Consider the following 23,430-nt stretch of genomic DNA (forward strand, 5'->3'; position numbering starts at 1 on the left):
CCACTCTAACCAAAGTCCCAGAGCCTGTGGTTGTGTTCTTGGCCCAGGACTGAAATGTGCCAGACAATCTGCAACGAGATCCCTGAGGAAAAGGAAATCTAGCAATGAAGTTTGCCAGGCTGGGGGATAACGCAAAATGATCCGAGTCAAAATTCTCCTTAATTACAGTAATAGTAGACAGTGGACAATCTGTTTCTCTTGGCTTTTGACCTGATCACCAGGTCTGCTACAAGTATTTCCTATCTTTTCATTTGGATAGATATTTCATATCTATTTTCATCTGGAGTGTAGTGTCTTGGGAAGAACAATATCCAAGTAAACTGAGCAGTGTGAGTGTTCCAAACACGAACAAGTTTTGATAAGCTTTCCTAATGCTGTTCTGATTGCTTCAGAAACAGTTTGCTTGGCAAGGAGCCATCTTGTTATATGACCTAAGGGAAAGTGTGTTAGCAAAAGTCCCTAGCTCATGGCAAGGGGCTTGGCTGGAGTAGGTAGACCACAGTGACATGTGTCTGGTCAATGGTTATTTTTGGAGCCTTTTATTGCAGTAGAAAATAAAAACTGGATTTAACATTTTGGATCCAACTAAAATAGTTTTTTGAAGTTGTTTAGAATTGTATATAGCCTTTTCTGCCTACCTATATCTCTATCATCTACGAGGGGCATTATCCTCGGCAGAGAGAAGGAGCTATAGGGAGCCCAAAGGCCTGTCTTGCTGCACAGGGTATGATCTGTTCTAGTGAAGGTAACTTCACACTATGGTAGGCAGCTTTCAAAATCAGCTCCTTACTGGGGCACCAAATTGGCTTCCAGCTCATTTGTGGAAATGGATGTGTCACAAGTAATCTTCCTAGAAGCTGTCTTCCAGCACGCGGTTGCAGATCTATAGCACGGGTCTTTGTCTTGCCATAGAGATGAAGAAATCCTTGCCAACTTAAATGTCACTGAGAGGGAAACAAAGTAGAGAAATGTCAAAACACAGTAGGAAAAAAATCTCTCCCTCTTAAGTAGACACAGAAGCAAGGGTGGTGATGAGCTTCTGTCTGAGGCACAAGCTAGCAGGGAGAAGTAGTCTTCAGCAGCTACACTGTGTTGGAAATTTCTATCCTGTGCCATGCTAAATTATGCAAGTGACACACTAATGTTCAAGGGCTGCTTCAAAAGCAGTGCCTCCTATTTCGTTGTGTTGACCCACAACATCAGAGGCGGATGTTGGTGGTATGGCAGAAGAGGCCGAACCTTCCCATCAACATTCCATTAAAAGTTGTTGCCATGCAACAGCTGGCAGCACTGGGGCAGCCTGACAGGACGGCATCTAACCTGGAAGTGAGTATGAAACAAAGGTGTGCCACTGAATTCCTCCATGCAGAAAAAATGGCACCCACTGACATGCACTGACGTTTGCTGAACACTGATGGAGACCAAAGAGTGGATGTGAGCGCAGTGAGATGGTGGGTGGTGTATTTTGGCAGTGGCAACAGTGACATAAATGACAAACCATGTTCCGAACAGCCACGTGTGGATGTCACATCACGAAATGCGGAATGTCTTGATCAGCTCACCTGCATGAATAGGCAGATTATGACCAAGGGACTGTATATGGAGCTGAATATCAGCTTCAGTATTTTGGAAACAGTGATGACAACACTGGAATATTGCAAAGACTGAACGAGGCGAGTCCTACAGATGCTCACATACAAACAGAAAGAATACTGTATGCAAATTTGCCAGGACCTATTGAACCAATACTGGGCTGCAAGTGACAGTTTCCTAGACTGCATCATTACTGTTGATCATAGAATCATTTGAATTGGAAGGGACCTTTAAGATCACCTAGTTCCAACCCCCCTGTTATAGGCAGGGACACCTCCCACTAAACCAGGTTGCTCAAAGCCCCATCCAGCCTGGCCTTGAACTCCTCCAGGTAGGAGGCATCTGCAGCTTTGCTGGGCAACCTGTCCCAGTGTCTCACCACCCTTGCAGTGAAGAATTCCTTCCCAATATCTAGACTAAATCTATCCTCTTCCAGTTTAAAGCCATTTCCTCCCCTCCCATGTTGCTACATGCCCCTATAAAATGTGGTGACTATGCTGACAGAAGTTACATGGTCCTCTAGGATAGCAGAGAGAAACGAAAGTGAGGAAAAGAGAAGTTGAAATGCAGGGGTAGGCTTTCACATCCTGCTGCTGGGATTAACTGGTGTGCTCCAAAGTCGTCTGGAGAAGTCAAATGAAAAATCAGAACAGCATATTTTTTACTCAAAGGCACTCAGTCTTAACATATACACGTGCATGGGAAAGTGTGGTGCCGTAATCTGGCTCTGTGCATGCCAGATCCCACTACAGATGTCATGTGGATCAGACCAGGGCACGTGATCCCTGTCCCACTGGGGAAGGAGGAGCATATGGCAGGAGATCTGTGCTGCTTTTAGGCTAGATGCAAGGGATGGCAGCTGACAGAGCATAAAGCTAGAGAGGTGCAAGCAGGTGATGCTAGATCTCATATAGAAAATTCTGCAACACAACGAATAAACTGTGAGAACTGACAGAGCAGCAAAGTCTAAGTCAGCACTTGCATTGTGTAGCGGCATCGTGTATGATTACCAGGAGTCCTAATGCTCCCAGGAGTGGATTTACTGTGCTGTGAAACCACAGGTATAGGTAGAGGAATGCAAATGAGTTCTGGCAGTATTCAGAGTTCCCAGCTCTACTGTAAGCACTCATCAGAATAGATTAACAGCTTGCCACGTCCAGCATCTACATGAAAAGCTGGGAAGGGGGATGTGATAAATTACCTTTCCATATTCTGCTCGCATCTAATTTGGTGACTGACCATCTGTCTACTTTGCTTAGCTTCATGTTATGTCTGCAGCATATGCACTGGCTTTCAAAATCACTTGCAGATGTAAAATAATTTCATATAACAATCCCTTTTATTCTTTCACATTAGGCATTCATGAGTATGGAATTAGATATTTAGATGTATGGGGTACTCAAAAACTGTTTTTGTTTTTGTTTTTAACCAATATCTTTTCTATCATCTTTTTTTCCTCGTTTTTTTTTTTTTTGGACGTGTGATCTACTCCAGAAGAAGAGATCTGTACCAGCCCTCCCAAGAGCCCCAGTCCCAAGTACAGCCACACACACCCATGTCCAAAGGGCCCACATGTGAGGAAGATATCAGTGTTGCCCCCAGTGACCAGATTCTTTGAATAGTTACAGGGGTTTCCATTGAGTGTCAGGCCTGCAGTGACAACAACCAAACATTTTATATGAGCAGAACACTAAATCCACATGGAATGCCAAGACTTTGCCTAAAATTTGGTTCCTGAGGATTTCAGGACAACAAACTCTCAAAACTCCTTCACTGGAAATGAAAATGCTTCCAAGCCAGCTGTGAAATTAATGCGTTTCTAAAGACGCTTCACCTCCTCTCATGTCCTTTCATTTTCTGGCTCAGCTTTATACAACCTGCTGGCACCATCCTTTCCCTACAACTCATCACAAGCAGCATCTTCTGCCTGCTGGCATTCGGCTCATGATTGAAATGAAGGATCACAAATATTTCCACTTCTTTCATCAGGAAGTTAAGAATCTCTGCGTTAAATTAGCAGTAATGAGAAATCTTCTCTGGAAGCAGGTTTTGGTTATTTGTCTGGAAGCAGGACAGCACAGATAGTGGGCATCCTGAATCAGAGAGAGCTCAGAAAAAGCAGAAAGAAAAAAAATATTTTTATTTGCATTGAAAGACAAACATTTCCGAAACAGATGGTGAAATCCAAAGGTTTGAGCAAAATAATTTGAGAATAAATGAATTACTTGATTTGACTTAAAACTTATCAGTTTTTCTGCTTTGAGTGTTTTCTTTCATACTGCATTTAGTAGGAAGCAAACTTGAAGGAAACATCGAAAGAGAAAGCTGAAAAGAGATGCATTTCATTTTGAAAGGAAAACAGAACTGAAACAAATGATTTTTTTTCCAAAAGGCAATTTCGTTTGTTTCTGACCAAACAATTAAAACCCAGCATTGTGACATTACTGAAGCCTCTTGTGCCAGTAAAAGAAGGGCCTCCAAGAAATAATTCCCACATCTGTCCATGTAAGTTGCTTTCCAGGTGAGAAGAGGAGAGAGAGCAGGAGGAGAACGCAAATAGCCATGAGGAGACAGCACTTGCAGGTTCTGCTGCCATCTCCTCTGGGGAAGGTCCTGGGGGCCCCAGCACTGGTTTGCTGGCAGGACTCACAGAGCAAATGAATGTGCCCGGGGCTCCCAGCCTGCACTGTGAGCAGATGGGGAAGTCTGGAGCTCGTGGGAGAAAATCAAAACCTCTTGTTCTGAAATGGCTTAAATCTGCTGAGGGAGAGATCTCTGTATGGATGGTAAAATAAGCAGAAACTCTTACTGATGGTATAACCCATTACTACTCCCATATCTTTGAGTTTAAGGAACAGCCATTAGATAACAGACTTTTTGAGTTCTCTTCCTACTTGTCAGTGACATCTGAGATGAAGGCTTTATTCAGGGCTAACTGCTTCTGCTTCTTTGGCATTTCATTTTCCTAGAAGTCATATTTGAATCTATTGTTTGAGTTTGAAGGGACCTTGCTGTCCTTGAAAGACCACTATCAAACAGCTGTTTGCTTCCATATTAGATAGGGAAGGCACAAGAAATTTCAGCCAAATACATGAGAGATTCTTACTCTCAGTTACTTAATGGGGAAATAGTTATTTCTGGAAAGAACAATCCCTTTGCAGAGCTGTCTTTACATTAGTATGATAGAAGGTATGACCACAGGAGTGTGTGTGATATAAAGGAATGAATAAGTATAAAGCCTTGAACCCATACATAATTCAATAGAAACATCCCAGTCCGAGTATTTTGGCAGCGTGTTATGTGGAAATGTGTTATGTTATGTGGAAAGGCATATGACTGCTTTGTGGTGTTTGCTTGCTCTCCAGATATACCAGGTACTCTGCAGATTGAAAAAACAATCTGTCTTGGCATAAGACGAAGGAAAGAAACAATAGCTTTAAAGCACAGATATTAAGCACAGAACTCCTTCTGGTGGCAACCACACCAAGCAGCAGGAGGCTCGCATTGAGCACAAAGGGTATTCTGGTACTGGCTAGAGAAGTTCCATTGTCATGTACAAGTAACCACATTTGAATGGTTAGGACGTCTTCATTCTTTTTTTGTTCTGATTTGCCTGGTCTCCTTGTGCTTATTACTCTCTGAGCAGGTAACAGACTGACCTGTGTTCAGTAACACAGTCCTTTCTTCATCAGGTCACTCTTCCATGCATTGCTGTTTGCTGAGTATTGCACTGAGTTCTTCCAACTCAGGAAAGGTGATCATAAAATTGTTAAGGCTGAAAAAGATCACCAAGATCATCTAGTCCAACCATCAGCCCATCACCACCATGCACACTAACCATGTCACCCAGTGCAGTGATGCTTCACTTGAGTTGGGCAGCAGAGGGAAGAAATCCATGCAGGCAGGAGAGGCTGGGCTAGCTAGAAAATGCTTTAGCATAAATAAGATGCAAATTTTAGGTTCAAAAATTGCACTTGCAAAATATGCCTCAGCCGGCTCTATCACTCCTCCAGAAAAGCACCAGGATTAGCACTCAGAAGAGGTGTAGGGTCCCACATGGGTGTGAGGGCTAGTGGAGGACTGGCACCTCCTCACCAGCAGCCAGGAGCACGAGGGCTGTCACACCCCAGCACCTGGGAGCTGACGTACTGTAATTGTGCAGCTCAGAGGCCATAAGGGCCAGTGCTTTCTGCAGGATTCACAATGCTGCACTGCTTTTTTTTCCATGTAGAACTTTTGAGTTTAGAGGGAAAACCAGTTTGTTGGGGGCACAGAGTAGGTACCCCTTAAAGTTAGAAGTGTAGGTGCTGAGCTGTTGGCAGGCATACTGTAAACAGCATCAGAAAAAGCTGAACCTTTGGACTGAGAATTACTCACCTCTGGTTTGCTTTTTTCTCCCCTCTCATGTTCTGTGAATCTGCAGAGCCACTGCTTCTCCTTATGTCATCAAACCCACGTCAAGTACACATGCTTTATCCCTTCCATGGAAGCTCAAAAAGGCAGAGAAATAATAGGAAGACAGTCAAAAATCTCATTCAGAAGCAACCATCAGTGCAGGTCACCACTGGCATAATGCATTTTTTCCACCTAAGTGTTGCTCTTTTTGAGTTGGTATCAGTGCAAAGCTGTATTTTGGAGCACAACAACATCTAGTGCAGTTCCTGCCCTTCGTGCTGCTGTGCCATCTGAACACTGGCTGCTGCTGAACTGTTTTGTAACCAAAGACCTGAGGTATTTGCATGGGAAAAGACCCTGGAGTCTAAGCAAATCTTGCAAACAGAACAGCTTAAAACTGCAATGTACATTGGAAATCCAGAATCTGTAGAAAAGGTTAATGTGAGACTCCTAGAACAGGAAAGATTTAGTCCCTTTTGATTAAATAGTATGAGGAAATCCCCATCTTTGCCTTAGAATGTTTTACCATAACTAATTGCAGATGACAGTCTTCTTGAACAGGACTAGCTCCAGCTCTGATCCTTCGTAAATACTAAAGCAATTAGAAAAGAATGAAAGAAGTAGAGACAAACTGCTGCATATAAAAAACTGCTCAAGAATGGAATGCTTTCCATGGTGAGTTTTTTCCTTTTTTTTTTAAAGAAGTCAAGTTCTTAAGTTCAAACTGGCATGTAGGGGCTGCAGCAATGTCAAAACCTTGGCAGGATAAAGAGCTCTGACTGAAGATTATTGCTATTATTCATATTCTGGAAGAGCTAATTGTGCAAGAGATTCTCCAAACAATTTAGAAGGGTGCTTTTTAATACCTTTACTTATTTTATTGCTCCTTTATACTTCAGACTGCTTCTGATTTCATTTTTTTTTCCCTGTCAAAACCATAAACATCTGGTTACAATGTGGTTAGTTCATCTCCAATTTTCAGTGCTTTCCTCCCAACCTTTCTTTCAAACTTTGCATGTGCAGTGGTTAACTCAATGGATCTGAGCTTCAGGCTCCTGTTCTTTGGGAGAACCAGAGCTTGATGCGACACTGGGACTGAAAACTGTGGAGATGTCAGGCTTCTGCAGACTCATCTTTTCAGTTTTTGAGCTTTTCTCCATCCTTTCCCACTTAAGGCTGTTCTGTAGTTTATGAGGAATGCTGTAGATGACCACTCTGCTGTGCTGGATGTATCAGCAGGACGAGCACTGCTTGGAATCACATCCCTTGTCCCGGCAGCTCCCCACCATGAACACACATGCCTAACAGGTTAATCCACCATGTAGTGAAGTGTGGTAAAGAACCACATCCACAGGGATCCTAAGAGAAAAGGCAAATAGATCTGGAAAGAGATCAGATGAAAATAACTGCAGAATAGGAAATGGAGAATTACTTCTATTTAGCCATACAGGATCTATTGCCCTGCTCTCTCAAAAAAAAAAAAAAATACCCTCACATGTGATCTTCGCAGCCCACTTTGGAGAGCACAAGGAAGAACTGTGTCCCCTATGGTTTTGGTATCTATTTCCCACTGTTCAAGTCCAAAGGTGCTTTCATAACCTCCCTGTCTGGCTGCTCTCGGCCCTGAGGTGGAGCTGGAGCTGAACTGCTCAAGCACTAAAGTCTCACTCTGACCTTAATTTATTTCAGATGCAGCGGAGGCCTGGTTTTCAGCTGGGTTGGCAGGCTGAAGGGTTCACCAGCACCATTGGTCAGTCCTGTGCAAAAGGCTGTGGGTGCACTTGGAAGTAGGATGGGGATGGGGCAAGGGTAAGCACTGTCTGTCTTGTGGAAGCCCAGGTGGGCCTGCCAGCCAAAAATTCCACATAAAATGACACCCGGGTGCTGTTTAGCTACTTTGGAGCTTTGCTGATGGACGAGATCCCCAAACAACTTTCTTGTTGAGTAATCTAGTGTTTCCAAATCAAGATAGGCACTTTCAACTTCGACAGAAGTTCTTAAGCCCTGAGACATGGAGTATTCTGTGGCAGTCCGTGTAGCGGCAGCACGTTACTAACACAGAGGTACAGTGCTCGTAAATTAATGTGGCTCTTCTGATGTTATGTCTGGCTGAATTTGCAAACATCAGAACATGATGCTAGAAATGAAAGTTGTATCGAATACTTTCTTGAAGTTGTTCTTTAGTCTGTGGACTGGCAACTGACCTGCTGTGCCATAATTTTATAGAATCATAGAATGGTTTGAGTTGGAAGGGACTCTTAAAAGCCATGTAGTCCAACCCCCCTGCAATGAACAGGGACACACACAGCTCAATCAGGGTGCTCAGATGCCTGCCCAGCCTCACCTCGAGTGTCTCCGGGGATGGGGCACCCACCACTTCTCAGGTCAACCTGTGCCAGTGCTTCACCATGCTTATTGTAAAAAAAACTTCTTCCTTGTTTCCAGTCTATATCTTCCCTCTTTTACTTTGAAACCATTTCCCCTTGTCTTATCAAATTTGCTGTAATGTAGTTCATGGTGTGCAAATGATGAACTCTGGTGCTCTCCTGAGTAATTACCTTAAAAATTTATGTTGGGTTAAAATTACTTGTCCTCAGAAAGTCCCTGTTCCCTGCTTTGACTGTAAAGAGATTAAAAAGAGTAACCGATACAGGTATTTAACCTCTTGATGACTGTATTACTAGTGTAGATCCTGCTCAATCAAGATGGCAGTGCTGCTGCTAATAACTAGTTAGCAGATGCATGCCAGCAGTAAATGTATTCCAGTGCTTGACATGAAAAAAGCACGGCTAAGGTTAATCATAAGGAAGTTTTAGTTAATCATTGCTTCTACTTCACACCCAGAGTTAAGTACATGAATTAGAGTAATACAGGGCAATTTTCAGAAAAAAAAAAAAAAACCCTAAAATTTTACAATTATCTCCCTGTGAGACTGCAATTTGTAATTTGCAGTGTAATTCCATCAGCTGTCTTCTCTGCTCTGTGCACAATCAGATATATCATCACTGTGTTGTTAAAGAAACAATTATTCTAACAACAGAAGTAATAAATGGCTTCTGTTAGACGCAGCATTTAGCCAGCAAACACAAATAGACCTTTTACATCAATACTAGCTAAGATGAACAGTGACATTTAATGTCACCCACTCATTCATGAATAGCTACGTTGTCACTGCAAGCCACAGGGTAGAGGAAAAGAAAAATGAGACAACTGCAGAAAATGCAAAGTTATTCATGGGAGTGAAGAAACCGTGCCTATTTAAAGATGTTAGTCAAAAAGTCTAAAGTTAGCAAATATTTGAATCCTACATGAATTCCATATTTAAGAACGTAGGATTGAATATTTAATAGGAATTTGGTTAGTGACTTGGCTTTTTTCCAGGTACAGTACATTTCCTACCTAGTCAGAGCCTTTCTGTGTTAACATGGACAACTCACGCAGCATTTGTGTGGCTCCTATTTCCTCAGGACTATAATATTCAGTCAAGTATTTTTTTACAGCAGTATTTCTCATTATTATGTGAGAACTGGAAGCAATGCAGTAGTGTCTATAGAGAATCTAGAGACATTGTATAGCTAGAAAACACTGCTGTTAGAATGAAACATAGGAACCTGAGAATTCTAGTTTTCTTCCTCATGTTTCATATACCCAAAAAACAGATCGTGGGGAAAAGCAAGGTTAACAGTTATGTAGTTGAAATTCTGCTTTGAAATTGGGCTAAATGTCAGTAATAACTAAAACTAAGTAAAAGAAAAATAAAAATATCCAGCATTCCCACCCTGAGGCCATGACTACTGCTGTAAGAGAGCACATAGCAAATAGATGAGGAAAAAACACAATGGACTATCATCAGATATCCAAAAGCTACTTTCTGTCCTGCAGCAGTGGCAATAGTGGTGATGGCATACAGATACCTGCTAATTTCTTACCACACTGCTGATGCCTCTCAGGATCTCTTCCTTTTCCCTTCTGGTTCATCAAAGGATGTTTGAGATGATCTCACAACAACTAGCAGGATCACCGTGAAACAGAAAATATTTGGAGGGTATAAAACAGTGAGTAGATCTTCATGACCTCATTTCTATTCATGCAGGCAGACCATTGGGCAGAAACTTTTCTGTGCTTCCTGAGACCTCCTAATTGTCCTGAAATACAGGTGTTCTTTCTTAAAACTGTCTGTGCCCTTTTTTCCTTTATGAAGCACTTTCAAGGCCAATTGTAGTTCCATGCTGGCCATGAGGTACAGTACCAACAGCAAAAAAACCAAAAACACAAACAAACCCAAAAACCAAAAATGAAAAAGAAACACTTGGTATTATGAGATACCACCTGTGAATTGGCAACACCATCCTGCAAGCTGCAGTAGTGGCATTATCAACAAAAGCTTTGACAGCTTAATACATTTCCTCTGTTACCAATCAATTAAATTCCATTCCCTCTGTGTCACTTCCACGTTGCTTCACTCAACCTCAAATCAAGAGGGATGATGAAAAGTTCACAAGGCCATAAAGAACTACAAAAGTCATGTTTGCATCGGTAACTCCACAGCTTATGGTAAAAACTTTATTCTAAAAAAACACTTGAGAAAATAATATATTAAAAAAATAATAAAACCAATCTCCAATGTTCTCCTGTCACTTGTTTCAGCCAGTAAGGTTAAAAAAAATATATTAAAAAAAAATACATATTTTAAGTATACTTAAAAAAAGAAAATGCAACACTAATATTTTCTGAGTAGACTGTTCTTCATCACTGACCCACTGAGATCATGGGTGTTTTCTGTAAGGTTGAGTGGGATTTAAACCAGGCATGGAAAAAAGACCCCTGAAGAACAGTATTATGAAATGGGGAACGCTAAAAGCATTCAGAGTTTAAAAGAAGAAGCTGTTGCCCTCCACTGCTTAGTCACTGTGTGTGCTGGCAAATTTCAAAGGCATTACTTTTTTTTTTCTTCCTCTTTACCTCACATGCTCAATTGGCAGGGTGTGTAGAGAAGCAAACTTGCAAAAAGATTAGTCATCTTTAAAGTTACAGTCTTCTATTGTTAACAGATGAGGCAAAGCTTTCCAAAACCTGGATTCATCTAGGCAGCTATCCAAAGGGACTCATCTGCAGGGGAGGATGAAGTGGGCACTTAGGCTACGTACAATTCCCACGCAGGGCCCATCATAAAATACAACAGTCCTTCATGGCTAATTGTATAGTCAGTGGAAATCTTGTTAGCTTGCTGTGGGAACATGAATCAAACTTTAGGTGAGAACATTCTGGGTTAAAGAAGAATACATTCTAGCAGACAACTGTCAGCGAGCCCTCTTCAGGATAGATAACTCTCATGCATTGAAAAGGCAACCTCAACAAATTGTGTAAAGAACAGGTATGATAATTCTGTGCTGATTCAAGCAATTCTATCAGTGGCTAAACAATAACTACATACCCAAAGCATCAATACACACTTTATAAAGTGCTTAGCACCACTTATATAAAAGCCTTCTCTGCACTCATTTCATCTTAAGTTTGGTTCATGCCATTGACATACAAAAGTGCAATACCTGTGTATATGTCACATCTCCTTCAAGGGAAGTACTTCAAGCAGCTTCAAAGGGCTTGAATGTCACTACTGCTACAACTCACACCATGCAGCTGCAGGCTGCATGGGGTGGTAGATCTGATAATGCAGTCTGTTCCACCCAGTCCACCTGTAATGGAAGGGGAAGGCAGAAGACAATGGCAAGACTGGCAGCTAACAACTCTTTCGTGGGAGGCTGTTGGACCATCAGGACCCAGCCACAGTCTCCCAAGTTAACAGTTACTTCCACTGGATATATCTAGGGTAAGATGGTACGTGATAGGCAACAAGGAAAAGAAATAGCAAGAATAAGTGTTGTTATTTTTTTTCAAGCATTACCAATGTTTTTTGGCATTTTGAGGCTTTATTATTCCATGCAAATTTATTTTCAGTTAACAGAAGACAGCTCTATAGGCTGCATAATGTATTTTGTCTTTCTGTATTTGAAACAAAAACAGGGACAGCTACACCTCAGTATGAAATCTCCCAGGCAATTTCTGTGCCTGAAGGCATCCTTTATCTCTTTCCAAAAAGCATAAAAACCCAAAAACCCAAAGCAAAAGCAACTCCCCAGGAACAGACACCCTCCTACAGCTTCGAAAAAGGTACCTACCAGTCATAGACACTCCATCACCATTTCCTCAGGCACCCCAAGGAACTGCTCAGGAGCCTGAGAACTGAGTAGAAAACTGAAAGGCCCCTAGCTTCAGGGGAAAAATACTGATAAAATTCCCAATCTCACTTTTCAAGGACAAGAATTGTAAGTGTGCGCACTATATATCTTGTTTAGACAGGCAGCAACAGCTTCACTGATTCACTGGCAGCAATGTGAATACATGCAGGGACACAGCTCTGTTGACTAGCCCTGTTGCCTCCTGACATGCCTGCCACAGGTTGGTGAAATACCTTGTGGTGAAATAAGTGTATGCTAAATTAGCTTCATATGACTCGCTAGCTTCATCATGATTTCTCCAATCAATGGGAGGAGATGCTTTACAGCTGTCCATATTGCCCATACTGATGCATGTAAACTACAGTGATTCACTCTACATAATCCATTTGAAAGGACACAGGATGCAGTTAAACCTTGACCAAAATATTATTTCCTTCTAAGGCAACTCTTCTGCATGGTGTTAGCAGCTTAACTCCTAGGAAAAATCTCAGAATAGGATTCCTTCAGCTTTTACCTTAGAAGATGGAATAGCTCCCCTGTAAGTTGTATCACAAACCAACCAACCCTGGTGACTTGGCTCAGCTTTTTCCAACAATGTCCGTAATTAGGATGCATCGGCACTGAGTTTGGCTCAACTGAAAAATGACACAAGGTAAACTCTGGAATAGTTGCAATAAATAAATAAATAGACAATGTGCTTCAGTGTAGCAACACTGAACATACAGAATCATCCTAATATTAACCTAAGGCTTCTTTCTCCTTAACACTCAGTCAGGGACTTGAAAAGAAAATGGCAGTATGTACTTATATTCCCCTTCACTTTGAGCAAAAAAAAAAAAAAATCCTCACCAACTCAATAACAAAACACATGACCAATTTTTTTTTTTTTTTCAGGATCAGGTCTCCAAAGTTTAATGTCTTCAGGCTCTCAAATAGCTTTGGCCACACAGGGCACAACAAATTAGAACTGCAGTCCCCTCACCCTTCCTTTCCCGTTAATGGAGAAATAGTTTAACAATGCAATGCTGAAGGGCTTCTTTCCCTCAAGTTAATTGGGATCAATCTGATACATAGGGACTCTCCTGCAACAGCTGGAGCTACACTCAACAACAGAAGAGTTGTTTGTATTTCTTGCAAACAGTATTAGCTACACTAGAAAATGTTGATAAGAGGACTGACAGAAATACTTGAAGTCAGACATTAATTTACATTAGGACTCTCAACGGGTCCTCTCTCCCAGGCATTACTCTGTAGCAGAAGGAATAGGTGTTTAGACAGAGCTTTCTGAGCAACTAGTCAAGCCATTGCACTATCAGCAAACCTCATATCCTCTCTCTCCCCACATAACCTCAGCTGCTTCCCCCACGTCCCCAGGAACACTTCCTCTTCTTCCTCCTCTCACTTCTGTTCCCAAACCACTGACTAGGGGCTGGTTGATTTGGAGCTGCATGCATCCTCATTGAGCAGCATGGCAACAGCTGAGCCTCTTTCCAGTCTAACCACAAATTTGGATGGCTTTCAATGGAGTTACCCGGCAGCATGTGGTTCACTAGATTTCGTGTAAGTTTTAGTAAGGCAATAACTTCAAAAGATTTGTAGGTACACCAAAATCTGACAGTCTTGCAAGGCAATGAAGTGAAATTTCCCTTTAGAGAACCTTCTGCCTGTAGTTAAGATGTTACAAAAAGCCTTAATCCTAAACCTTTTTTAATTAGGTATTGACCTTTACATAGTGGCAAAAACCTAGTATTAAATCTTCTCAGAGATTTTTAGTGGCATAGAAATCAGGTCAGGGTGCTATTTTAAGTCAAGCACCATTGCTCTCCCAGGCCCCTATTTAGATGCACTTCTCTACAAAAACCTTGCTGTGTCTTCATTTGCTTTGAAGCAAGCTATTGGAGAGTAACTGCTAAGGAAAAACAGTTACTGTCCAGCAAACAACTCCACTGTATCTTTTAAGTGCCTTACTCTTCTGTCATGCTAGTCAACATCAGAATCTCCACAGTAAAGGAAAATCATTAAGGTTGGAAAAGACTGATGAAATCACCTAGCCCAACCATAAAGCAGTTTTAGTATCCAGTACACAAGCAGTACTTAAGTATGTAGCACACACCAGTACACTCAAGCCTTAACAATTCATGGGCAACAAAAACTTGCAGATCTTAAACTCCTAACCGTTGAGAAAGACACCCAATAAAAAGCAGCATTAATGACAAGTGACAGGCTTCCAGGCCTCTAAAGTACCTCAAGTGTAAGATACAATAAAAGGTATCCAATGCTTACCTTGCAGGCTTGTTGCCTTGCACACTATCACAGGAAGTGAACAAACACATTCAGGCCATTCAAGTGTACTATTAAAAAGACACCAGTAAGTGCTCCAGTTTTCTGTACCATACAACTTTATTTCAAATTCACATATTTCTAGGCAACGTATCCAAAAATACTTGACTCAAGAGTACCTTTAGATTGCAAATATTCTGAAACAGGGCATCAAGCCTTTCCTATCTCCAAAACGAAACATAAGTTTCAGCTCATGTTATAAAAAGTAACAGCATGGAATGTGACAAGTCATACTGCAAAATCAAAGTGCTTCAGTCCTGCAGAGCAAACAGACACTAGTGGTTATCCTGCTATTTGTCAATGTATCTCTAACATCAACAGTACCAATTTTTTAGGGTTTGGACTTGCTGCAATGGCGCTTCACCTTGAGAAAGGCTTTGGACCATTATGATGAAATCTCATTAGCTAACAGTTAGTTGCACCATATGAGCTGGCAATTGGTTTCATTTAGACACTTGAAACAGTGAGTGAGAATGATGAATCTTTTTACCATTTTCCAAGTTCCCCTTGTAATTACCAAGTTGTACCGTGTTACACAAGATAAAACCATGTTCCAGTTAGTCCTTTAAAACCCAAGCTGTGCTATATCCCAAATCCCAAAGCATCAAAGCTCTGAAATAACTTCCCCAAATCCCAACAGCTAAGACTCAGTACTTATGAGCAATTATTTGCTATTCATATGTGAAGAGAGAAACACTTCACTCGACAAATCCTATGAAAAAACAGTAAGCAGAAAGTTGCTTTAATTAGATGTGCTCAATTCAGAAAGTGCCACGATGAAGAGAGCTCACGTTGCAAACATCCAACTGAAGACCTTTTTGCAGAAGCCTAAAAAGCTACGTACCTTCCATAATGAAGGAAGTTTAGGACTTAAGCATTTAATTATCTTCTCTGTTGTAAATGAACCCTACAGGATAATGTGTATGATTTTTTTCAGACACTCAATCACTGTATGAATTTACAGTCTAAAGAGGAAGGGCTGAGGGAAAATTTCTGGCCCTCCTAGATATAAAGACAAAGTGCTTTGCAAGACTGACCATATCCACTGTATTTGTAGCAACCAACCCAAAATGAAGGCACGTGAAATCTGCATTATAGCTATAAATTATAAATGAAAGCTGAACCTCTGTATAATTTCTAGTCTTTTTGCATGAAATTAATGACCAGCACCCATACAGAGTTTCAATTATTTTTAATGTAACTATTCCCAGAAATACTTAAACGTTTGCTGCATGTTTATGCAAACACTGACTTTTATTGGGTTTTGACACGAAGCGCAGATACTGGTAGTTTATCTGCATGGGAAGTCTGAAACAGATGAATTGCTGCCACTCCCTTCCTCTGCCACTAAAAGTGTAAGCCACCAGCAACAGCCACAGACAGCTGTTACCTTGAAAGTGCACCACTCCCAGCAGCAGTTTCCCCATGAAGTGCTCGAGCAGCTGAGGAACGCACTTCATCAGTGTCTCAGGTTTGGAATTTACCACATCGAAGTCTATGTACTTGCTGTTAACGTTACCTGACAGGCAGGCACAGGCATTCTGAGGAAGCCAACTTGAAACACACTCTGACAAATGTTGCATTGAAATTAGCAGTACCTTAACATCTACGCACAGCTGAACTTCCACCTTGAGCAGCAGTCAGGATCCAGGGTCAGCTTATTCTCAAGGAGAGCCTCCTAGGTTTCACTGGAATTGCTACCGCTAAAGCACAGAAATGAGATTCAAGGTCTCAGAAGGCTTTAGCAGACAGATAGCATGTTCAAAGCCTTGGTTATTATTTCTCTAGAAATGCAGGTTTAAAAGTACTCAAACACCACTGCCATCACTCACGATATCACACTGCTTTTACTGAGAGAAACAGAGCTTCAAAATTTCGGTTATTTACCTTGTCCTCCCTCCACTCTGCTTCTCCTCCTAGTTCTGCACAAAGTAAGTTGAAGGGATTGGCACCCAAGTTTTTAGCAATCACAGACCTGTACCTTCTACATTATGGGACCACATTAGAGTTTCATGAAGATTGCATGCAATGGTGTCTGTACTCTTTTCTAACAGAGAACAACTTTCACATGTAACACGTACAGCACACTTTTCTGGCTTCAAATGCAGCGAGTTACACAAACAACATTAACAAGACTTGACCAGACTTAATAAACAGAACTGTGCTAGGTCTGGCACTTCAGAATTCACAGTGATTAACATAAAACTACTTTGCCTAAGACAAAATAAGATACCAAACAAAAAGAAGACTCTTCACTTTTGTTGTATCAGTATCCCAACAGTGACAAGCAAGCTCAGTAGTACCTCAGACAGCAGAGACTTCAGCACATGGCTAACTTTACTCATTGCTTGCAGTGTAATGCTTTTTTTTCCTTTTTCTCCTTATTATTTGCAATATCAAATCAGGCAATTTTTGATGCATAAAGTCAACACAGGCTCAAGTCTTTGCTGGACTGAAAGTTGGATTCTGACAGGAAACTTGTACATCTGATCTCATTTTAGGTACCAACTCCACACCGTGCCAGGTGGTATTGCTGTTAAGAAGAAACTTAAAATACACCTGCATATGACTGAGGTGGTGCTCTTACACAGCAAGTTATGAGCAATTTATAGTACTAGTTGATAATGCACGAGTAGAGCATCTGCATTTTTCTTTCTCCCACTCAACTCGCTGATCCGAAGAGGTTAATGAAAACACCTTTCTGACCCAGAAGCACTGCAGAGTTTCTCAGCACACCCACTGCCCCTCGTTCCAGCACCAAGGGCCCAGCCAAGGCAGCTGCCTCCTCAGCAGCCACCAGCTGCCCAACTGCAGGTTCCAGTGAGACTCTGGGACCCTATCTCCCCCGAGCACACGAGTTCAGACGAGTGCCCGCTTTTGACCTACACCCTGCGGCACTCTGGTCTGGGCACCCACCTCCCCCTTGACCCTACCCAAAGATGTTGGACTTCGGCCTGAGCTTGAACGATGTCTTCAAGGATTTCTCCTCGTGCTCCTCCTCCTCAGTGTCACCGCGAAAGGAGGGCGTGTTGTGGATGATCTGAGTCCTGAAGCGGATCTTATTAAGCCGAGGCTTCATCCGCCCACTGCCCGAGGCTTTCCTGGCCATCTCCTTGCCCTTGCTCGGCACCGCTGCCCCATCGGCGCCCTCGGTTTCCTCCCCAGTGCTGTGATGGTGGTGGTGGGAGAGGCGGTAGCTCATGAGGTTGGAGGGCAACACCTTGGAGAGCCTCCAGCGCACGCTCCCGTTGCCAGCGGCTCCTTCCTCCTCTTCCTCCTCCTCGTCCAGGGCCCCCACCAGGCTCCGCATGTCCCCCGAGGTGCCCTGGTGCAGGTACTGGGCGGCCTTGCGCCCGCTGTAGTCACGGATGTCCACGTCGGCGTCGTAGGCGCCCACCAGCAGCTTCACCACCTCGGTGTGGCCGTGCATGGCGGCGATGTGCAACGCAGTGTGCCCGCCGCTGGTGCGCGCGTTGATGTCCACAGGCAGCTGGTGCCGCTGGGCGAAGTTGACCAGGGTGGCCAGCAGCTCCTGCCGCCCGTGCTTGGCGGCCCAGTGCAGCGCCGTGAAGCCGGTGATGAAATCCCTCTTGCAGAATAGCGCCGGCTCGCAGCTCAGCAGCCCCTCCAGCGTCTCCCACCGCCCGTCCGAAGCCGACAGCATCCACGCGTGCTCCAGAGGGTCCAGCGCCACCGAGCCCGTCGTGCTGCCCTCCTCCTCCGCGGAGGACGAGGCCACCGAGGCGCTGTCCGAGTCGCCGCCACCGCCGCGCCCGCGGGGCACGCCGCGCTTCAGCTGGGGCGAGCCGCTCCGCGCCGTCTCCCGCAGGCTCCTGCGGCCGCCCGCCGCCCCGCCGGACCCGTCCGCCACCGCCTCCTCCGCCGCTACCGCCGCCTCCTCGCCGCCGCCGCCGCGCCCGGGCGCCGGTCCCCTCCGGGAGCCCTTCCGCCGCCCTCCGTCCGCCGCCGGGCTCGGCCGGGGCGCCTCGCCCCGCCGCCCCTCGGGCTCCGCGCGGCCGCCGGCATCTCCGCCCGCCGCCGCCTCCCGCTCAGCGTCCGCCCGTGGGGAGGGCGGCGAGCTCGGCCGCTCCGCGCCGCACTCCGCCGCCGCCGCCGCCGCCGCCGCCGCCTCTGGGCTCACGGCGCCGGCGGCTCCCGGGGCGCAGTACCGGCGGCGGAGGCACACGTACTTGGCGCCGGTACCGGGCTCCTGGCGCACGGTGGCCACGGCGTTGACCAGCTCCTTGAAGCGCTGCCGGACGGCGGCGCGGCGCTCGGGCTCCGGGGGGCTGAGCCAGCCCCGGAAATGCTCCCGCAGCTCTTCGTGGCGCGCCCGCCCGCCCCGCTCCGCCAGGAACCGCACCACCGTCTCCTGGTCCGGTTCGGCGGGCTCCGCCATCACCGCCGCTTCTCCATCGCCGACTGCCGCCCAGGGCGCGGCGCGGCCGCCGCTGCCTCCCGGGCCCCTCCTCCGGGCGGTGCGCGGCCGCGCTCAGAGCAGCGGCGCCGGCGCGCCCTCCTCCGGCCGGGAGGGACCGGGGCGGCTCCGCGTCCGCCCGCCTTCCCCACTGCCCGTTGGGTGCGCGCTGCCCCCGCGCCCGCCCCTCCGCCGAACGGCTCCTCCCGGTGCCCGCTGGGGTTGCGGTGGACGGGGGTGTTCTGTCGCGGCGCTCCACTTCGCCGCTCTCCGTCCTTCCCGGGGCCATGGCTGTAAGTCTCACCGCGGGGAGCAGAGGGGGCTGCCAGCGCCTGCCCGCTGCGAGGGGAGCGGGGACGGGGCAGGGCGGGGTGCGGGTCTCGGGCAGCGGTACGGTTACGGTCGGAAACCGGCTGGAGTCCTCGTAGTTGGACAGCCGAAGCCGCCGGAGGGTTGCAGGTGTTGTGGAAGGTCTCAGAGAGTGGGGCTCCTCGGCTTTGAGGGCACGGGACCCGTCTGTTGTTAGGGTTTGGAATTCTGAATACGAGCATGAAATGGTGTCCTCTGCCGTGCTTCGCACCTTAGCGATGCAAAGCACAGATATAAGGCAGAGTTGAGAAGAGGTTGTTTGTTTTTTAGGGAAATTTCTTTTGCCTTGGCTGCGTTTTATTCCAGTAGGTGAAGCACCTGGTTGGGTGGCTCCGGGCTTCTACCCACCGTGGTGTCACGGAGTCTGGCTGTGTGGGAGGCTGCTCCGGGAGAGTGGCTAAGGGAGCTGGGATTGTTCAGCCTGGAGAAGAGGAGGCTCAGGGGAGTCCGTATCGCTCTCTGCAATGACCTGAGAGGAGGCTGTGGCAAGGAGGGGGGGGTGAGCGTCTTCTCCCAGGTAACAGCAATAGGGTGAGAGGGAATGGCCTCAAGTTGCACCAGGAGGGGTTCAGCTTGGACATTAGGAAACATATCTTCTCAGAAGGAGCAATGAGGCAGTGGCACAGGCTGCCCAGGGAGGTGGTGGAGTCACCATCCCTGGAGGTGTTGAAGTAATGTGGAGATGTGGCACTGATGGATGTGATTACTGAGAACAGTGGGGGATGGGCTGATGATTAGCCATGATGATCTGATCGGTCTTTTCCAGCCTTAACAATTCTGAGATTCTGTGAATGGAATTGAAATGAAATTGCACTTTGTGAGTCTTTCATAGAATCACTGAGGCTGGCAAAGATCTCTGAGATCACCAGGTCCAACCATCACCTAACAGTATGAGTCCCACCACTAAGCCTTAGTGCTGCATCAACACACCTCTTAAATACCTCCAGGGATGGGGATCCCACTTCTTCCCTGGGCAGCCCATTTCAATGTTTGACCATCCTCTCCGTGAAGAAATTCTCACTGATACTCAGCCTAAACCTCCCTTGGGACAACATGAGGCTGTTTTCTTGCATCCTGTCACTTGTCATACTAGGAAATAAGACCCAGACCTTGCTGCAGCTGGAGTAACTCTCCTTTGGGCCAGTTTGTGGGAGACCAGAAAGATGCGGAAAGGATTAAAACCTAAGAGCTGAAGTTTAATGAAGCACTACAAAATGTTTTTGCTGGCTGAGGTTGTATGAAGAGCATGAAGAGAGGCAGTAAAGCAGCAACAGTGAATGAGAGTGGGACTGGAGGGCCTGCTAGTGCTGTGGAGGGAAGAGGAGCACGGAGGTGGAAGGCTTCACAGAAGGGAGAGCTAAAAGCAGAAGGATGAGATTGGTCTGTCACAGAGAAGAGTGCTTTAGCCCTGGGTTTTTATGTAACAAAGCGACATCAAATGAGATTTCCTAGCTTGGCACATGCTGTGCAATCATTGAAGTGTTTCTGCCTGTGTTGTGGGAAGGGTTTTTTTCTCAGTCCTTTTCACAGAAGGAATGCAAAATCACTCAGTGCAGTCTGACCTTACCACACAATCAGACTGCACGCAGTTTGACACACACACATTCAGTGCTTCCAAGTTTTGAAATTTTGATTTCTGGGAAAGTTCTGGCAGCCGCTGTAGACGTACAGCAGCACACAATGCCCAGCATTGACTAATTAAAGGGGGGGAGAAGAAAGCAACCCACATTGCAGTCAGACACCCGCTGCCAGCTGCTGCTGCTTGCACCCAGGGCCCTGCTTGAGGTGTGGACAAGGGCCATGGACTGTGGCTGACTGCTGCTGTCCAGGAAACACAGTGCCCTGGTGGCTCACAGCCAGCCCCAGGCACGTCTGCTGAAGCAGAGAGGTCACCACATCAGTGCTGATTATTTTCTCTTATCGCAGACATCTCAGTGTACTGCTGCTGATTTCAGCTCCTTGCTTTGTTTTCTTCCTTATCTGCCACGCAGGAGGTACAGGTACAAAGCATGCCATGTTCTCAGGTTACTTAAACACCTGCTGTGAAAGAGAGCCCTTGGTGACATTTGCAGACACCTGTGAAATCACCTTCTCACAACTGGAAAATGAGCAAAGTGTTTCTGCTGTTTTGCTTCTTTGCTGCTAATTATCCTCAAATAGAATTCAGCAGTTCTTGCAGCAGCAGCAGCAGCACAGCGAGCTGCATGTCCTCAGCTGACATCACTGCACTTCTTGCTCTGCCCAGGGCATTGCTGAGCATCCAAGCAGGTGTTGTTTTAGACATTTCTTCTTGCAGAATCTTAGGGTAAAAATGTCTTTCATCTTACTTTTTTAAGGTTCTTAATAAGATACTTCTGTATATACATGTCTCTCTCTCTATATATATATATATATTCCTTATTTTTATCAAGGAAGTTTATGGTGCTCAATAGTTTAAGGCAGCCAGCTGCCTTGTGTGTTGAAGTGGAGTAGAAAAAAGAAGTTGTAGGTAAATCAGGTTACCAGAATGCTGTGAAAGAGGTCATTTGCAAGAGCTGTGAGAAGAAGTCTGTGCTCGAGATATTTTGGATCAGTCTCTAAAAGCTGGCTGCTGTTTCTGTCACATTGAATAAATCACTTGTTCACTTTTTGTGAAATTTCTCAAATGAGTTGTGTTTGAATCATCTTTAGGCTAATTATTTCCTTTTTGTATGCAACAGTTTTTGGCATATTTTGCTTCATATTTGACTCCTTGTGTTGCTTTTTATTTTACCTAGTAGGCTGATGTATTAATTCCATGTGATTTTTAGCATATTTCTTTTCTTACTCTGCATCTCCATGAGCTTTTCTTTGTGTTTTTGTTCTCCTATGTCACTCTCTTGTATTTGCTGTCCCCTTTCTTCTGTGTTACTTTGCCAAGGTTCCTTTTCTCTACTCATTCCACCCGCTCTGTCTCTCCTTCATGCATGTATCTGAATAGAGATTCACCAGCGGTATGCATGCCTGCATCTTCATTTTAGATTTTGACCACACAAAAACAGAAAATAATTTCCCGAGTAGAAAAATAAAATCTCTGTTTTGAGGCACTAGCAATGTTAATATTTATTGGATTAAACTTAATGGCATTAGGGAGGTAATTGATTGTAGAGGCATCGTGTTGCTTGGTATTGGGGAGTTAAAGTAAATGTTTTGGTTTAATGAACACCCGCAGCTGTTCGCTATGGTGGGAGACTTGGGACTCTGAACGAGTCACATTTGCTGAGCCTGCAGGCCAGCAGACTGCTGAGGTAATGGTTTGCTTGGACTGCGAGTCTGGTTCTGCAGGAGGCTTATCTGGGATACCTGTGTAAATCTGAGATGCAGCCTTTGATGTGGAATGGCCCAGGGTTGTGCAAGTTTAGTCTAAGATACGTGGCAAGGTTAAAATAGAACTTGGTTTCTGAAAGAAAAAATGTTAAACACTACTTTTGTCTCAGACGCTTATTTTTATTTGCACTCTGCTTCTAATGGGCAAGACCACTTTCTGTACACCTTTATACTCGAGGTACTGATTTTTCTGGCTCTATGAATGTTACACTACCAACCTTTTAAAAAATAAATAGGAAGGGAGGAGCAAGATGTGATTTGGGCCACTGCAACCTGCCTACATTGTTTTCTATTTTGATGAGACTATTAATTCTGAGAAAGAAATGACAAACAGGAAGAATTTATGGGAGTATTCCAGTCCTAGTAGCATTCAGACTGCAGGCTTTGAGTACTTTGCTGTATAAGTTTGGGTGATGAGCTGTCTTCAAACATCATTTAGCTGCTCCAGCCAGGAGAGGCTGATTCAAAAGGTCTAAGTCACTGGTACAGTGACTTAACTGCTTTTACATGATTTACATTTGGTAATATTTTAGTTGTCACCATTTTCCTAAACAGGTGATACAGAAGGAACTTGTTTTTCAACCAGATGACTTATTATTTCTTAGAAAAGTAGTAAGAGTGCAGATGTTTCATAATCAGGTTTGTGGATTTAGTGTCTCTGATATTAGATTAGATAGTAACACAGTGAGGCTGCATGGGGTGCTGCCACACAGGGAGAAACACATAGAATAT

The 23,430-nt window shown here is 44.8% G+C and overlaps 2 protein-coding genes across 6 annotated transcripts in view; one reads left to right on the forward strand and one right to left on the reverse strand.

Annotated features, from left to right (window-relative positions):
* Positions 1-15,365: 15,365 nt before the first annotated feature.
* On the reverse strand, positions 15,366-19,024 carry SOWAHC (sosondowah ankyrin repeat domain family member C). Of its 2 annotated transcripts, XM_065741069.1 has the most exons (2): positions 17,501-19,024; positions 15,366-16,270 (listed from the first exon to the last, which is right to left on the reverse strand). In XM_065741069.1, the coding sequence occupies exons 1-2, from the start codon at positions 18,964-18,966 to the stop codon at positions 16,246-16,248; spliced, it is 1,491 nt and encodes a 496-aa protein (XP_065597141.1). In that variant the 5' UTR covers positions 18,967-19,024; the 3' UTR covers positions 15,366-16,245. The 2 variants fall into 2 exon arrangements, with proteins under 2 accessions (XP_065597141.1, XP_065597142.1); XM_065741070.1 differs by lacking the exon at positions 15,366-16,270 and having other exon boundaries at positions 16,507-19,023.
* A 130-nt stretch (positions 19,025-19,154) lies between these two features.
* The window catches only part of SEPTIN10 (septin 10), a 38,077-nt gene continuing 33,801 nt past the window's right edge, over positions 19,155-23,430 (forward strand). For 2 of the 4 annotated variants that reach the window (XM_065741073.1, XM_065741074.1), the window contains exon 1: positions 19,155-19,277. In XM_065741073.1, coding sequence (XP_065597145.1) covers positions 19,272-19,277 — 6 coding nt within the window. In that variant the 5' untranslated portion in view covers positions 19,155-19,271. The remainder of the gene's footprint in view (positions 19,278-23,430) is intronic. The other 2 variants (XR_010622477.1, XM_065741075.1) reach the window with 2 other exon arrangements.

Source organism: Cyrtonyx montezumae, unplaced genomic scaffold (assembly GCF_038088225.1).
Source record: "Cyrtonyx montezumae isolate F1298 unplaced genomic scaffold, pur_monq_1.0 scaffold_3, whole genome shotgun sequence".
In the NCBI taxonomy this organism is placed as follows: domain Eukaryota; kingdom Metazoa; phylum Chordata; class Aves; order Galliformes; family Odontophoridae; genus Cyrtonyx; species Cyrtonyx montezumae.